Here is an 18,140-nt window from a genome sequence, read left to right as displayed (position 1 = left end):
AATGGATATGCCACATTTTTGTTCTTCCATTCATCACCTGATGGACATTTTGGGTTGTTTCCACAGTTGTTTGACTCTTATGAATAATGTTGCTTTCAAGATTTGCATAGGTTTTTCTTTTTTTTTTTTTTGAGGAAGATTATTAGCCCTGAGCTAACATCTGCCGCCAATCCTCCTTTTTGCCGAAGAAGACTGGCCCTGAGCTAATATCTGAGCCCATCTTCCTCTACTTTATATGTGGGACGCCTGCTACAGCATGGCTTGATAAGCAACGTGTAGGTCTGCACCCGGGATGAAAACCGGCGAACCCCAGGCCGCTGAAGCAAAACGTGCAAACTTAACCACTGCTGCACCAGGCCAGCCCCTGCATAGAAGTTTTTGTGTGGACATGTTTTCAATTCTTTCAGGAATATACCTAGGAGTGGCATAGTTCGGTCATATGGTAAACTCTCTGTTTAACCTTTTAAGGAACTACCAAACTGTTTTTCAAAGTGGCTGTGCCATTTTACATTCCTACCAGCAATATATGATAGTTCCAATTTTTTTTTTTTTTTTTAGGAAGATTAGCCCTCAGCTAACTACTGCCAGTCCTCCTCTTTTTGCCGAGGAAGACGGGCTATGAGCTAACATCCGTGCCCATCTTCCTCTAGTTTATACGTGGGATGCCTACCACAGCATGGCTGCCAAGCAGTACCATGTCCGCACCCGGGATCCGAACCAGCGAACCCCTGGCTGCCGAGAAGCGGAACGTGCGAACTTAACCTCTGCACCACCGGGCCGGCCCCTGATAGTTCCAATTTTTTGATATCCTTGCCAACATTTGTTATTTTCTATCTTCTTGGTTACAGCCATCCTAGTGGGCATGAAGTGGTATGTCCTTGTAGTTTTGATTTCCATTTCTCTAGTGACTAATAATGTTGAGCACGGTTTCCTGTGCTTATAGGCTATCTGTATATCTTCTTTGGAGAAATGTCCATTCAGATTGTTTGCTCACTTTTTTTTTTAAAGATTGGCACCTGAGCTAACACCTGTTGCCAATCCTTTTTTTCCCCTGCTTTTTCTCCCCAAATCCCCCCAGTACAGTTGTATATTTTAGTCGTGGGTCCTTCTACTTGTGGCATGTGGGACACCCCCTCAGCGTGGCCTGATGAGTGGTGCCATGTCCACACCCAGGATTCAAACCGGTGAAACCCTGGGCCATGGAAACAGAGCGCATGAACTTAACCACTTGGCCACGGGGCCAGCCCCTGCTCATTTCTTAATTGGGTTATTTGTCTTTTTACTATTGAGTTATAAGAGTTCTTTATATATTCTGGAGAGAGGTGCCTTATAAGATATATGATTTGCAAATATCTTCTCCCATTCTGAACAGGTCTATTATTGCATGGATCCCGCCTTCCCTTTTTTTCTTTTTTAAGATTGGCACCTGAGCTAACATCCACTGCCAATCTTTTCTTTTTTTCCTTCTTCTCCTCAAAGCCCCCCAGTAGGTAGTTGTATACTCTAGTCGTGAGTGCCTCTGATTGTGCTATGTAGGACGCCACCTCAACATGGCCTGATGAGCGGTGCCATGTACGTGCCCAGGATCCGAACCAGCAAAACCCTGGGTGGTCGAAGCAGAGCGCATGAACTTAACCATCCGGCCACGGGGCCAGCACCATCTGTTCTCTTTTAAAGCCACAACGACCTCCCTCCTCACACCACTCTCCTGACAATCACTAATCTGTTCTCCATTTCTACAATTTTGTCATTTCAGAAATGTTACATAGAATTAAATAGAACACAGTATGTGATATTTGGAGACTGGTTTTTTCACTCAGCATAATTTCCTGGAGGTTCATCCAAGTTGCTGCATTTATCAATAGTTCGTCCCCTTTTACTGCTGAGTAGTAGTCCAGGGTATCAACTCACCGTAGTTTGCTTAGTCATTCAGCTTTTGAAGGAATCTGAGGTGTTTCCAGTTTGAGACTATTACAGATAAAGCTGCTATGAATAATCATGTACAGGTTTTTGTGTGAATGTAAGTTTCCATTTCTCTGGAACAAATGCCCAAGAGTGTGCAATTCTTGGTCGTGCCGTAGTGACAAGGTTAGTTTTATAGGAAATTGCCTGACTATTTTCCAGAGTGGCTGTACCATTTTACATCCTAACAGCACTTTGGGAGTGATCCAGTTTCCCCTCACCCTTGCCAGCATTTGCTCTCATTACCATTTCTTGTTTTAGCCATTTTAATAAGAGTGTAGTGATAGCTCATTGTGGTTTTAATTTGCATTTCCCTAATGGTTAATGATGTTGAAATTCTTGTCATCTGCTTATTTTTCATTTGTAGGGCCTCTCAGTGGGATACATTCTTGTCTTTTGTCCATTTTCTAAGTGGACTCCTATTTTCTTTTACTGTTGAGTTTTGGAAGTTGTTTACATATTCTGGATATAAGTCCTTTGCCAGACACGTCCTTTGGGAATACCTTCTCCAAATCTGTAGCTTGTCTTTTCATCCTCTTAATAGGGTCTTTCACAGAGGAAAAGTTTTCCATTTTGATGAAGTTCAATTTATCAACTTTTACTATGGATCACACATTTGGCATCAAGTTTAAACACTCTTTGCCTGACCCTATCTTCTATATTTTTCCTGAAAAATTTTTAGATTTATATTTTACATTTAAGTCCAGAATCCATTTTGAGTTAGATTTTGTATAAGGTGTGAGGTTGCAGTCGAGGTTCACTTTTTACGTCTATGGATATCTCCCTGCTCCAGCACCATCTGTTGAAAAGGCTATCCTTCCTCGATTGACCTGCTTTTGCACCTGGGTCAAAAGTCAGGCGCACGTAGACGTGGGGTCTATTTCTGAGTTCTCTGTTCCACTAATATGTTTCCACCTGCCAACAGTACCATAGTGTACTGATTACCGTAGCTACATAGCATGCTTTAACATCAGCTACAGGGATTCCTCCCACTTGAGTCTTCTTTTTCAAGATTGTTTGTTATTCTAAAGGCCTGTGCCTTTCCATATGAATTTTAGAAGCTTTGTCTATACAGAAACCTGGCTGAGGTCTTGATAGCAATCACATTAAACTTACACACCAATTTGAGGCGAACTGACATCTTCAGCATGTTGAGACTAGGAATCCATGAACTTGGTATGTCTATCCATTTATTTAGTCTCTTTGATTTCTTTCACAGTCGTTTTATAATTTTTAGCATACAGATCCTGTACATGTTTTCTTAAGTTATACCTAAGCATCTCATTTGGGGAGGGGGGAGTGATTGTAAATGGTATTGTGGTTTTAATTTTGGTTTCCACATGTTCATTGTTAGTATAGAGAAATGCAATTGATTTTTGTGGGTTGCTCTCATAGCCTGTGACCTTTCTGAAATCACTTTTTAGTTCTAGGACCTCCCACCTATGTTTTAGATTTAGCTTATCTCTGCTTGGGTGTCATGCTTTCAGTACAAATTAATCTAATTTAGTTCATTAATTTACTGATTAATCCTTCCTAAAATCCAACCCCTTTTTCACTACCCCGTTTCTGTCACCTCCTCCACCATTTGGCTAGTCTCTTAAGCAAGAAACTGCAAATCAACTTGGAAAATCTCCCTTCTCCTTTTGTATGAACATGACTCATTCTGTTTCACGTCCCTTAGGAACCACACTCAGATTTCCTGGTTCCTCTTTATTCCACTTGTCAATTCTTCGGTACAAACCTTAGTCTCCCCTCCCCTACAGCACCTTGCATATGACTTCTGGCACAATCATCCCAAAACACCACTTTCCTACTAATGCCCTGAAACCATCTCTATCACCTAAGAATGCCTTACTCTCCATAATCCGTTCATGTTCCTTCCAATATGTTCCAACCTTATTTTCCTTATGCTATTTCCTTATGTAAACTACTCCTTATTGAAAATTAAGATACCTAATGCTGGTAGGTGGGAAAAATAATGGGAAGAAGATAAGTAGACAGATACTTTTATACTTTTTTTTTTTCCAGATCAAGCCATTTTATTGAGGGGCTTTGGGGAAGGTCAAAGGGTTGCAAGGACAGTGAGATCCGATGTCCTCAGCCCAGCCGGGATCTCCTCAGCTTCACAGTCACCGAAAAGCTAGATACATTTTTATAACTTTAAAAAACTAGTATCATTGAAAAAACATGATATTAAAGTGAAACAGAAAAGTTACCCATAGTCTTATTTCCTAATATAGTTATTTCTATCTTTTCATACCACCTTCCTTTATACAAGGCCAAAGACTGGTTCAATCATAGTGAACTCATTTCATATTCTTTTTTCATTCATATTGTCAATACTTTCAATGTTTTTGCATAAACTTCAGAATTACGTTAGCAGTTGAAAAAGTATCCCATTGTGTGGATGTACAAAACCACACATTTGTTTACCGATTGCTGGACAATGCAATGGGGTTGTTTCTAAATAAAATTTTGCTATTACAGGTAACATAGTAGTAAATGTCTTTGCTGTAGATCACTCCTGTTTCTTTTAAAATACTTCCCTGGAGTAAGTTTTCAGGAATGAGATTAGTGGCTCTCTCTCTGTGTTATCCTATGGCTTTTTTTAGTGTGTATCACCACTAAAAGGGAGCAGTTCACAATGAACTTTCAGCAACAGTATCTCTGAAGGTTTTTTTTCTTATTTTGTATATAAAATGATAGATAAAATCCACATTTATTTTACACGTTTTGAATACTAGTGTAGCATGTTTCTATGTGTTTGTTAACGGTATTCCTAGTATTATTTGTTTATATCCTCACCAACCAAACCTGGAGAAATCCCATGAAGGAACTTTGGGGTTCCTCAAGGAGCTTCAAGGTCATAGTCTTTTTTAATTCTTTGTTCTCATCTCAACTTTTAGCTTTTCTGGACACAGATGCATCATTAGCTTTCTTTCTGGCTAGACTGGATCCATGAGGGCAGGAGATCATGTCTGTTTCATTTATCCCTGTATCTCCAAACACTCACTACTTCTTTTATTCATTCATTCATTCACTCACTCAATACACACATTGAACCTTTGCTGGGTGCCAGGTGCTGTCGTGGCCCCAGGGAGACAGTGATGAACACAGAGGTGGCATGGTCTGACTGCACTTTAACAGGATCTCTGTCTGCTATATTGCGTGCAGACTCTGGAGAATGGCCAAGAGCAGGAGGATAGGGAGCAATTCCAGAGGGGGAGGTGGCTCGATCCAAGATGGGCAGTGGAGGTGGTCAACAGTGGCTTGATGCTGGATATTGTGTGAAGGTTAAGCCAACTATACCCAGCACATAGTAAGTATTAAATATTTGTCTAATAAGAATAAAAGTCATTCTCTCAGCCTATTGGTTTCATTTTGTAGTGCCCAAACAAAACAAATATGCACACCTCTTATCTCCTCACCTCCTAAAGCAAAATTTCTTTTGTTTGGTGTTTTATTTTCTCTTCACCTCTCTCTGCTGCTGAGCATCACTTTACGTCTTGTCTTGGTGACGGTCCAGGAACCACCTAGGCAGGATCACTGCCATGACTTGACAGGTCCTTTTGCCAAGGGCCCTGCCTCACTCCTGGTTCTCACTCAAGACTCCATGACACAAGCTGTCCTTACAATGACCATCCTGACTCAAGCACAAATCCATAGGAAGAATCAAGTACCATGGATGTTTATTTCCTCTTCCAATTTCCCCATTTACCATGAGAACCCAGCTAGGGGACGGTACTTGAGAAGAGGTCACAAGAGGGGGGAGAGAGAGGTAGGTGAAGTACCCGACTTGTAGTGAGAGTCCAACTCTCCAACTTTCAGGAGATTCCAGGTGATGCTCTCTTGTCTCATGGTTGTTGTAAAAGAAGGTGAGGTCCACTGGACCGGGGATAGAAATGAGTACCAATGGCCAGATGGTCTTCCAAGGCAATAAAAGAAGAAGTAAGTTCAAAATGGAATGGTTTTAAACAGAGCCTATGATGGTAGCTATAGAGAGAGACTGTTTTGTGTTCATTACATTGGGAACTGCCTATATTTTAAGTCTGAGTAAACATTATAAATCTCATCCCTTCTATGCATTCATTCAACACATATTTATTGAGTGCCTATGGGGAGGGTACAGAGATGAACAAGACAGAAGGTCTGTGTTTATATGGAGCTTACAGTATGATGGGGAGACGGACAGACAAATAAATATGTAATATAGTACTAAGAAGAAGTTAGTGCAAGGAGGAAAAATAAAGCAGGGTGAAGGATAGAAAGTAACAGGCATAAAGACTATTTTGAATTAGAAAAGGCTTCTCTGACAACACAATATTTGAACTGAAAGAAATAGGAAATGATCCATGTAAGCGCATTCCAGGTACAGAGATGAATTTAGAGTATTTGCAGGACACCAGGCAGGAGTGGCGACAGTAAAGCGAGCAAGGCCAAGAATAGGAGATGAGATCAGAGACATGAGCAAATGTCAAATGGTGTAGGCTACCATCAGGAATCCGGAGTTTATTCTAATTGCACTGGGAAGCCAGCTGGTAAGTCTTGAGCAGGGAGTAACATGATCAGATTTATGTTTTCAAAGCATCACTCTGTCTCAGAGGAGAACTGGCTGTGAGCAGGCACTGCAACTACACAGACTAGAGAGAATACTAGCCTTGACTTCAAGTGAGAGCAATGGAAATGGCAGGAAAGTCTAATTCAGAATATACTCTGAAGGTGGAGCTAACAAGACTAGCTGATGCATTAGGTATAGACTGTAAAGAAAAAAGCAGTCAAGGATGAATCCTAGGATTTGGGCTCAGAGACTGGGTGAAGAGTGGGACCATATACTAAGAGGGAAGACAGAAAGAGGAGCAGGCCAGGGTGGGTAAAGTTGGGAAGGCAACGAAGAGTTCTATAGCAGACATGTTCAGTTTAAAATGCCTGCCACTGGATCTGGAGCTTACAGGGAAATACCTCGGTGGGACATATACATTTAGAAGTCATCAGTACTTAGATATTTAAAACTATGTAACTAGACGTGGTCTCTACCCTTCAGGATTCAGATTAGAACAGTCACTCATCTAAAGACATCATTAAAATTTAATGTACGATTGATCAAAGCACATGGGACTACAGGAAAGAGAGAGGGACAGAAACGTCAGCTCACCTTTGGCACCGGCCGATGACTTCGCAATCCAAACGTTGCCCTCTCCATCTTCTTTCTTTCTGTTATAAGAAGCCAGGAAGAATTCCCTTTCATCTGTCCTTGAGTTGTGGATCGGTGGGTGGATTCCATTCTGTGCTGGAGCAACTGGGGTCTTGAGATTAGTTGGATAAATCACATAGGACTCGGGGAACCACGTGCAGGACTCAGCCAGTTCTGGGCTTGTCTTGATGAGCCTGGCAGATGACAGAAGGTCAGTCTCCTTCTTAGCACACTCTGTCACTGTGTTCGGAAAACCCAGTGCTTTCCCCCAGAGCTCTTCAAGAAGGCAGGGCATGGGCAGGGCCAGGAGCTGGCCTCCTTCTCATCCTGCTCTTTGCTCTTGGCCTCCCTGGGCTGACCTCTAATGCACTTTGGGCAGCACACAGCTATTCCATGCAACCTTAAAGGCACGCTCCAGTTAATTCAAAAGGGGCTTAACGTCCAGAGCTTTAGCTCCTTTTAAAATGTACCTCTAAGGAAACTTAACTTGAAGGAATCCTCCGCCAACACCTTTCAACAAATATGTGGCTGAGCTAGACTGACACTAAAAAAACAAAGTGGAGAGCTGAGGAAACTATTTGACTTACTAGCAAAAATACTATCTTGGCCCAACTCTCTGGAGAGAAAAGCCTACTACTTAGGAATCCAAATGATCTAAAGATTTATTTTAGTTCTTCATTGCTTGCTTTTGGCTCCGCCTGGATTCAATGACAGAACAAAGGAGGAATCTTGCTAATGGGACACAGGACTCCAGTGGTCATAACTAAACATACCTCCTGCCCCCAAAATAACATAACACAACGGAAGAGAAAGTCAGGCCCTGGGCACGGCCCTTAATAAACACAAGAGCTTAAGCAGGGCTTCCCACTGCATCTACTCTTCAATCAGATGCCCAAGGGGAAGCACCAGCATCACATTTCTTAGATTAGGCACCGGGTCACAGAGAAGTAAGTTTCCCAAGACACAAGGGTAGTAAGAGACAGTCAGTGCAAGCCCCAAACCCCCAAGTCCTAACTCTAAACTCCCCCTTACTCCCCAGGAATCAGAGGCAGGGAGCGATCTTCCCGAAGACATTTGCAGGCCCTAACCCTAAGCTGCGCTCCCTCTTCCATCTGGAACAGAACTGTTGACGTTAAGCCTGTGTTAAGACTCACCTACAAACTCCAGTCTCTGGGCAAATGACAGGAATAAGGAAAAGAAAGTTTAAATTAAGACTTAAAATAAAGTTATTTTTAAGTTAAAGGGAATAGAATTTGAAAGTTGCTTGAACTCAAAGGAATAAAAAATAATCAAATTTCTAACTCACTGAATGTTCAACTCTACCTGCATCATCCAGCGTGGTGGCCACTAGCCGCACGTGGCTTCCGAGCACTTGAAATGTAGCCAATGCGACTCAGGAATGGAATTTTAAATTTTGTTTGGTTTTAATTTAAAAACTGAAGCATCATAAAATATTTTTCCATTAAGTGCAACTTTACTGTTTGGGTAGGATGACATTTCACTTTAACCACAGCATGACCTAAGATGTTTTTGCTGTATGGCAGCATGCGTGTCGGGCGCACGTGTTGTCTCCAGTATTATACACACAAACACATCACTGTTCTACTCAGGGACAATAGATCGATTCAGGTCAAGTGACTTTTTCCCCCATGCAATGATGAAACATGTTTACTATGCAGAGAGCATGAGTTACAGTGATAGCTATGGAAATCGTAATTGGTAACTAAAGGGAAATATAATTATTTTTCTAGTTAAAAAATAAGCATGGACAAATTTTTAAATTTAAAACAAAGGCATGGTACTGATGCAGAATTGAGTGGGGACACAGAAGCCAGAACTATGACTGGAACAGTAAAGAAAAAAAAAGATGTGGCAGAAGGTATGCCGCAAATTTCACAATGAAGGGCAAGTGCATTTTGCCGCGGCAGAGTAAAACAAAAAAGCAGTTTGCTGTGTAACAAAGACGTTTTCAGCAAATACATAATGAATTTCATAAGCAGTTTCCTCTTGACAGTAAAGAAAGAATCAAGGAAATTGGTGGTTGAAATCGAACTACATATCCAAAAAAAATTTTTTAAACAAATTTTTAACAGGCTTGTAACTTGTAACTCTGGCCAGTTACAAAATGGCTAGCATTTTTGCACAAAAAAAGGAAAACATTTTAGATGGAAATATGGTTAAAGGAAATATTTTGAGGAAAAGACTAAAAAGGATATTTTACAAAAAGTGGATAATCTTTAATTAAGTCACAAACATTGCCATAGAGTACCTAACCTCTCTAACAACATCAAAGATTGATTCAAAATCTGGAAAATCTTGAATTTTTTCTTTAGCTTTAGTTGACTTGTGTGACATGGGATGCTTCCCATTTAATATTTTGGGTATGTTCTGCCTCAAAGAATTTCCAAATATGAAGAAATATTGTCAAATTGCAGCCTAAAAAATATCAACTCATGGTGTAGATATTTTTGAATCTTTTACATCTGCCAAAGAAGAATTTCACCCACATGTGAAAATTTAGTTTCTATCATGACAGACAGGACTTCAGCTGGGATGAGTTAAAATCTGATTTACTGGGCTTTTAATAGACTGACGTTTCTTTTGTTGCTTCATTCGACTGCATGATACATACTGGAGACATTTACTTCATTGCACTGTCTGATACATATTGAAAACATTTGCCCTCAGGTTCCCGAAGCCCATTCTCTGAAAAGTCTCATGGATACAGTTGTTCAAATGGTTCAGTGTATACTAGAAAATGCTACAATGATTCACCAGTATGGAACTGTTGAAAGAAACAGAAGACAATGAATTTAACGATACTGTGTTCTTTGCCAACGCTCACTGATTGAGAGAGAAAGGAGTTTCACAAAGATTCACTGTATTGTTAACTCCAATTCAGATTTTCCTGATATAAAACGAATGCTTGTCAAATCATTATTTTCATTCAATAATTATTTCATTCAATAATCAAAGATCAAAAATGGCAGTGTGATTGACATTTTCTCACCTACAGCCACACTGCATATGAACAAAGTAAATTTAAAGCTTCAAGGCAGGGAAAAGACCTTATTTATGACGTAGTCAGACAGGTGTGAGAATTCATGTTCCAACTTCACAATAAAAGTCAATAATAACGATCTTACATATTTTTATAACATGACTCAATATGCAGATTTAAATTGTAATAAACATCATGCAAATTGGCTGTAAAAACTAAAGAAAAGTTTGAAGAACATTTTGTTGATATTGATAAATTTAGAGCTTCTTTTCAATTTAATTCTGCCAAAAATATGAACAAGTTTTGTCAATGTGCATGCAAATATTATAGGAAAATGATTTTTTGTATATCCAATTCAGCTACTGAAAAACTTTTATGCACATGGGAACAACTTGAGTAAGTCTACTTTTACAACCATAAGTTTTTATGAAATCTAAACACAGATTAAGGGTTTCACATGAAAATTTAGTGTCTGAATTAAGATGCTCTATAAATGTAGAATACACATTTTAATGTAAATTAAACGTAAAATGCTCATTACTTGTTTTTTTGGTGTTTTTTTTGCTAAGGAAGACTCACCTTGTGCTATCATCTGTGCCAATCTTCCTCTATTTTGTATGTGGGCCACCACCACAGCATGGCTGCTAATGAACAGTGTAGGTCCACACCAGCAAACCAAACCTGGGCCACCAAAGTGGAGCGTGCTAAACTTGACCACTAGGCCCCGGGGCCAGCCCCTCATTAGTTGTTTTTTATATTAATTAAATGACAAAATAATATTTCGGATTTATTTGGTTAAATAAAATATGCTATTGAAATAAATTGCACCTGTTTCTTTGACTTACTTTAATGTGGCTATGAGGAAATTTAAAATTACACATGTGGCTAGCATTCTATTTCTCTTGGACAGCATCCTTTGCATTTGTTCCATTTCCTCATAAGCCCATTTGAAAAGAAACCATAAATGGAGGTTTATTTACACGAACAAGGGAGAAACTCTCAGAAAAGGAAAAGAAAGCCTCTAACCTGGACCAGAAAAAATACCATTCAGGGTTCTGCGATTATGGCCTTAGGACCTTGATGAATTTCTGAAACTCCCTGAAGTGACAGGAGGCAGGCGCTTGCTGTACAGGGTCCAGTGTAGAACTCTCTCAAGGCTCTGGGTAGCCCTCTGGGGGCTGCCTAGTCACACTGGCCATGGGCTCCATTTGTACACACTAGGACTGGCCTCACTCAACACTAACTGCTATGGCCATGGGCAACCCAGCTTTCCTCTATGAGCTGCCATTGTGTCCTACTAAAACGAGGCATATGACATTTTTAACCCTCTGGAGTCCTTCTGAACCATACAAAATCATGCGAGAGAGACAAAATGACAAAGGAAACGATCACCTCCCGAAATTACTACAATCCCTTGCAGGATACCTGAGAGAATGAAGGAAGCTTATGAGGATGATGACAACTCCAGCCTACATAAGTCATGCCACCATTTATGAGGTGCCATCACAGACAATGCCACATGCCACAGAGGGGCAAAGACTAGATATGATCATGACCATCCCTATTTTCAGATGGGACACTGGAATTCAGAGAGGTGCTGTCCAAGGTCATGGAGATCTCCATACCTACTCAGACCTGGTCATGACTCTAGCCTTGTACTCTACCTCACTATAATTATGCAAATATGTAGATTTTATATATATATATATATATATATATATATATTTCTTTTTTTACAGCATCTTTTGTTCCTACTTATAAAAGCAAAATTCTACCTTTATCATTAGAGGAAAGAAATTATAGTAGAAACAGCTTGAATAAACATTTTATAGAAATTTCTAAATGAATAATCTGGACAAACAATCATGTCTCATTCCTACTCCTGGTTCTGGTGAAACAATCTTTTGCATTCTAAATATATAAAAATGTACTAAGAAGATTTCAGAAGGCCTTTAGGAGTAGCTTTCGGACTCTTTAGGGGTAGCTAGTGACACACAGAAACCCATCACAGAGAGAAGTGGATACATAAGTTACTGGGGCCAGCGAGTCTCAACAAAAAGGTGGAAAAACTCCTATGAACACTCAACCTAACAAAAACCTATGCAGAGTCCAAAAAAGAAATGTGAGTGGAGAAAAGAGCATTTGCGTTGAGTCATATCCTCCACCGTCTTCTTACCTAAACGATTTGTGTGGCTACACACACATGCTCACTGGTCATCATGGAAAGAACAGTGGAAACCTGCCACAGCTCTGATTTTAGGGGCCAAACCAAGGCTTCTCTACTAAAATAACAATAGTAGCAGTGACAACCAGTAATAGTAATAAGAAAAAGAAGAGTTTTCACCTATACAGTGTGAACTAAGAGACAGACACTATTGAAAGCCTTTACATAAATTAACTCAATTAACCCTCACAACAACCCTGAGGCAGTTACTCTTCCTATCCCCATTTTACAGAGAAGGAAGCTAAGGCACTGAGTCAAACGCTCACTACGAACCACTGTGCTACACACTTCACACGCATCACCTTATTTAACTCCCAAAGCACCTTATGAGGAGGGTTCTGAGGCTTAGAGGATGAGGAAATTTGCCCAAGCTAATAAGAGGAAGAGCAGGGATTAAAACCCGAGCTGCTGATCCTAGATCCTAATCACTGTGTAATACTGCTTCCTTACACCTTATGAGACGGTTCTTGTGACACAGAGGGGGCAGTGCAGTAGATCCTGTTATACTCCATGCCCTGCCCAGGTGTCCTTTCTGAGGGGACCCCTGGCCGCTGTGAGAGTTGGCTGCCAAGGGCTTATGCACGCTCCTTCTCCAGGGTCTGGCTCCTGCCCAAAAATGCCAAGGAGGCTATGTGCTCCACTTCTCCCCACAGCCAGTGGCTGACTGATATTGGAGTACAGAGCCTGGTCCCCTTGCCTCAAGATGTGACAACTCTGAGGTGCCATTCACTCCCAAGCTCCACAGACTCAGGCTGAGGCGAGACTTCAGTAGAAATAACCTCTTTGCTTGGCTTCTTCCTCTGCTGTCCTGCTCCCCTTGTTTCCAGACGAGCTTCTCCTGAGAGTCTTTCCCCCATAAATCACTCACACAAGAAACCGTGTCCCACGCTCTGCTTCTAGGGCCCCTCACCTAAGAGACAGAGCAGCTAAGTACAAACAAGCAAAGTTTGGGATTGCAATCCAAGCAGCACAGAGGATGCTCCAGAACTAATATTTGCTGGCTTTTTAAATAAAAGAATTTTTGCCCTTTAAAAAAGAATCCCACATTTTTGCTTAAGTGCTTCAGGAGGAAAGCTAAAAACATTTATGTAAAAAATGGAAAACACAGGTGTTAAAGAACACTTACTTCACTAAAGAAGCTTTGCGACACAGTTTGTCTGCCCCCCTGTAGTAATTCACCAACTGCATCAGCCCAGGCTCGTGACCTATGAGGGAAAGAGGAGGCTCAGAAGGGAAACAGGACAGGTGGCAAACGATAACGTCGGCGCCAGCACGCAGGAGAGAGAACACTTGTGTCACACCCAGCTTCTCTTTCTCCCATTTCAGGACTGGTTGCTGGAAACGGAACAATGTGTTGCCCTGCCCCTGTGCTCCCCTGTTCCTCAGCATCCCACTGGCGGACTCTCACCCTCCCCATAACGGATATTGTCGTATCAACATCGTAGGTCTGCCAAAGACCACTGCTGCCGTTGTTTTTTCTCCTTAGGGTGGAGACGTAATTTCCATTTTACCTCTCCTTGATCCCCACCACACCTCACTCTCGGCTTAACACATAAGGACTTGTTAGTAATCTCTGTACATGAACAGTCTGCAACAGCCTCTCTTTTGACCCCCCTAACCTTGCTTTCTACAGCCATCAAGGAAGGCAGACTATGATACTGCTGTTTTCAAGCGTGGCCACCTCTGTAAGCTTCTAGGAGAAATGCTAGAAGGTGAAGGGAAGTAGTGGAGAGGCCATGTCTATAAAATCAGAAGCCCTGAAGACTTTCTTCTCTGCGTCCTCCCACAGGGAAACCCATTTTCAACAGACCTTGTTTACTGCACGTCTCCTCCTCTATAACATTAGAACAGAAAGGATGCAAAATAAAAACAAAACCCTCAATTTTTGTTTGAAATTCTAACAAAATGCATTGAATTTCCAACCACAAAAATAGAAGTAAAACCAAACAAAGGGAGTTTGAGTTGAAGATGCCAGAGGTAAGAATAATTCATCTGAGAATAGCACACAATCAAAAAGTTTTAGGCACCAACTGACTCTCATTGCCTCCCTGGGGCAGACAGACACGGCTCACACCTGAACTGCCAACCTTCCCATTTGCACGGCACCAGCATCCCTGAGCCCTGAGCCCGCCCTATAAGCCAGCTCCTTAGGTTTCACACAGCGCACTTTAAGCAAAAGCTATACATCCCTAACAGTAAAGGCACACAACCATTTTGGTTGTGGGATGCTGTTTTCTTTCCCATTAAAACCAAATGCTTACTGGTCATCTGCTGACTTCGTGGTAACTGTTCAGGATTTGGACCTTCTAGGTTTCTGCTCTTTCTCCCTCCAGCTGAGCACCACAGCAATGCCAAGCGCCCCTGCTTCACCCCCTGCAGAGCCATTTTTGTCTGTGTTTAATATCAGGGTCCAGCTAAGCTTTTACAGCCAGGCACCGTCCAGTCTAAAGAGGGAGGTAAGTCAGTCAGGCAGGGAAGCTCACAGAGTGAAAAGGAAATACATGTTCTCGACTATAACTAGTTTTCCTTCTTTCGGGGAAGGTATTCTCTTTGCTGAGGGCTTCCTAGGGACACAGTTTAAGAAAAAGGAATCCCCAGGCACGCTTCCCCTATTCCAAGATTTCTGGGGGCTGGAATCAGCCCTTCCACGGAGTCCCCATCACGCACCATAAACTTGTATAACAATAAAACATTGTCCATGGCACTATCCCCAAGAAAAAATTTCGGAAACGCTATGCCGCAAACCATTCCTGAAACCATTACAATTGTACACAGCCCTCACCTAAACGCTGTATGTAAGCTCACCAGCAGCCAGTCAGTTCCAAACGGCCTATTTCCTCTTTGCCCACTGGACCTCTCCACCCTCTGACCACACCTATTTCTAAAAACTGCCTCCTCTCCCGGACATAGAACACGGCTCTCTCTGGGCTGCTATCGAAGGCAAAGATGACTTCTCCTCACTATCCCTCCTCCCCTTCTGTCTTCGGCAATACAATCTGGTCCCCATCCCTGGGGAATTCTGGCAGGGAACAAGGCTACCCTGAGAGAGGCTGCACTTTCCGGATGACTGCGCAGCGAGGAGACGCCGTAAGACTACGTTCAGGTCAACGGGATGTGAGCTGAAGCGAGCTGCACAACTTCTGGATTACGTCACCTAAAAAGGCTGGTCCTCGCCTCTCCTCTGCCCCTTCCTACAGGCGGGCATGTGGATGTGGTGGTGCCAAGCCAGCCGCAACCACGTGAATGAAGGGAACTCCCTCGGGGAAAGAAGGGCAGAGACAGAGGGACGGAGGGTGAATCCAGTGTCATGTAAAGTCTGCGTTCAAAGCACAACTGAAAACACGTTCTCTGGTGAAGCTAAGAAAAGATCTAAAATCAGACACCTTCCGCCCAGGGCGGACGCGGCTCACTTCTGAAGCTCCTGCTTTTGGAATCCAGAGGTCTCTCCCAAATCCCCTGAGAGTTTATCTGAGCCTTCGGGGAGCTGGATCCTCAGGGTTTTCAACACACCCAAGGGCCCCTCCCACGCCAACAGCAGGCAGGGCGGAATCCTCAGCGTAGAAAATTTGCAGGATGACTCCAGCCAGATGTCAGCGCCGGCTCTGCGCAGCCCCGCCCCGCCCCGCGCTCGGCCAAGCGACCTGCCCGCTCGGGGGGCGTCGGGCCCAGGCAAAGGGGCACGCGCGGCCGCCGCCCCCGGGCTGCAGGGACCGGCCATTGTCCGGGGCAGCTGCGGCCCCAGTGGCCGCCGCGCGACTCCGGCCCCGAATCTGATATAGGAGACGAGAAAGCATTACAAACAGTGGGCTTAGACCTTCATGGATGCATTTTTTATCTGCCCGAGGAACGACGGAGGGGGAGATTTATGACCCCAAAACAAAAGAAGCGCGGGAAAGGGGGAAGGGCTCACCCAGCCTCCCGAAGGGCAGCCGGTTCCTCTCTCCCAGCATCAGGTTGAACCGGGGGTTGTCCCGCCTCAGCCTCTTCCAGTGGCCGGTGGCGAGCAGCAGCCGGGAGACCTCGGCGTAGACGCTGCTGTTCTCGTCGCGCACCACGAAGGTGTACATGGCGAAGGGCCGCACGCCGGGCCGCCCAGGCAGCAGCCGCAGGGACGAGCCGGCCGAGGCGGCGGCTCAGCGTGCAAGCCGCCCGGGCGCCAGCGCGTCCGGCCCCCGCCGCCGCCGCTCCCAGCGCCCCCGCCGCGCCCGGCCGCGCCCCGCGCCGGCTGCCCGCACCCCCGGTGTCCCCGCGGCGCCGCCGCGCCTGGGCACCCCCGCGTCAGCCCGAGCGAGGAGCACCGCCCGCACGCCGCGCCTACCGGCGGGCCCCGCCTCTACCCCGAGATGCCGCGCGGCCGGCTCCGCCCGGGCGGGGGGACCCGTGCGCCGCGTGCGCCCTCTGCGCCCGCCCCGCGCCGGGAGGGGACCTGTGCGCCGCGTGCCGGTCCGGGCTGCCAAAGGGTCGGGGCGAGCGCAGCTTTAGCCGCAGCACCGGGAATGTGCAATAGAGACCGGCGACGGGGGTGTCCTCCTGAGCCCAAGGTCACAGCCGGGGGGGGGGGGGGGGGCGGTGCCAGCAGAAGATCCGTTTTTACCCGGCTCACTGAGGATCTTCCACCCGCTGCTCCAAAGGCACGCTTTATGGATGAAAATAAGTTCTAAGGCACCTTCGTGTGTCCCAGAAGCACTTTGCTGCTGGGGGACTAAGAAGGACCCGGAGCGTTCCAGTGGCTGTTGGTTTCGTTTGGGTCGAGTGCTCCTTTCACCGGAGACCTCCTGGGTGACGCACGGCCCGGGGGTGACCTTAGACTGTGCTGGTGGAAACAATCTCGTACAGGCCCCAGGGAGCCCCGGACCTCGCTCTCCACCCTGCCGTTTATCGGCGTCGGGCCCCTCGCTTTCCCTTCTCTGGACCTCGATTTCCCTTCTGAGTGGGGGGTAGGGTGGTTCTTTACAGTCCCTTCGGTTCTGATCTCCCAGTCTGACTTCCTTTTAGGAAACAATTTTTGGTGCATTTGAGAGACAGAGAGAGGACTGTGACTATCCCGTTTCCCGCAAACTTCTTACACGTTCCCATAAATTTACCCACATCAGCCATGTGTCTCACATCCTTTACTCTTCTTTAGAGAAAGAACATTCTGGAACCTCTCCCTATCCTGTTCTCCTGTGCTCACGGCATCCACCGAGGGTATTGTAAAAAGCGCCCTTCTCTCTCCCCTTTTTGCCCGTGTTCCCTGGGGCAGGCACTCGCGGAACCCATTTTGGGCACAAGCCTACAGGTTGGCCACCACCTGGGAAGCTTGCTCCGAGGAGAAATGGGGCAGGCCCAGAAGTGCTGGGGTGCTTACATCCCCCCCACCCCCAGCACTCGTCTATCCATAAGGGATAAGAGTTGGGAGATAGTACCCTGGCTTCCTCACCTCTCCAATGAATTTGCAGGGAGCATGTATCAGAGACTGTGTTTCAGTGGTGGTCTGCAGAACAGAATTCCAGCTGTCACATCTGTAACCTGCTCACTAAAGCACCTTCTCTTGCTGGATTTCTTCCTTTCCCTGGCTTACAATCCCACTCCTCTACAGATGTTTCTTGGGATCACTTCCCAGATAAACGACTTGCTCTCAAATCCTTGTTCCAGGGCACCTTTTGGGGTTCTCAAGCCAAGACATTGTAGCTGCTACTCCTCACAGCCAATCACCTTGAAAATGACATCCACTTTCACCACACACATTTGTCTCCCCTCACTAACTCCTCTTGCACCACCCA

The 18,140-nt window shown here is 44.5% G+C and overlaps 1 protein-coding gene across 5 annotated transcripts in view; it reads right to left on the bottom strand.

The window, feature by feature from the left end:
- The window catches only part of TTL (tubulin tyrosine ligase), a 32,999-nt gene extending 16,409 nt beyond the window's left edge, over nucleotides 1–16,590 (bottom strand). The window contains exons 1-4 of one of the 5 annotated variants that reach the window (XM_070573615.1): nucleotides 15,418–15,479; nucleotides 14,640–14,822; nucleotides 13,505–13,583; nucleotides 7,115–7,347 (exon numbers count right to left, since the gene is read on the bottom strand). In XM_070573615.1, coding sequence (XP_070429716.1) covers nucleotides 7,115–7,347; nucleotides 13,505–13,583; nucleotides 14,640–14,763 — 436 coding nt within the window. In that variant the 5' untranslated portion in view covers nucleotides 14,764–14,822; nucleotides 15,418–15,479. Of the gene's footprint in view, nucleotides 1–7,114; nucleotides 7,348–13,504; nucleotides 13,584–14,639; nucleotides 15,354–15,417; nucleotides 15,480–16,288 lie in introns of those variants that run through there. The other 4 variants (XM_070573616.1, XR_011526365.1, XR_011526367.1 and 1 more) reach the window with 4 other exon arrangements.
- Nucleotides 16,591–18,140: the final 1,550 nt, after the last annotated feature.

The sequence above is a fragment of the Equus przewalskii genome, chromosome 14 (assembly GCF_037783145.1).
Source record: "Equus przewalskii isolate Varuska chromosome 14, EquPr2, whole genome shotgun sequence".
NCBI classification, from domain to species: Eukaryota; Metazoa; Chordata; class Mammalia; order Perissodactyla; family Equidae; genus Equus; species Equus przewalskii.
This window is presented reverse-complemented; position numbering and strand designations above follow the sequence as displayed.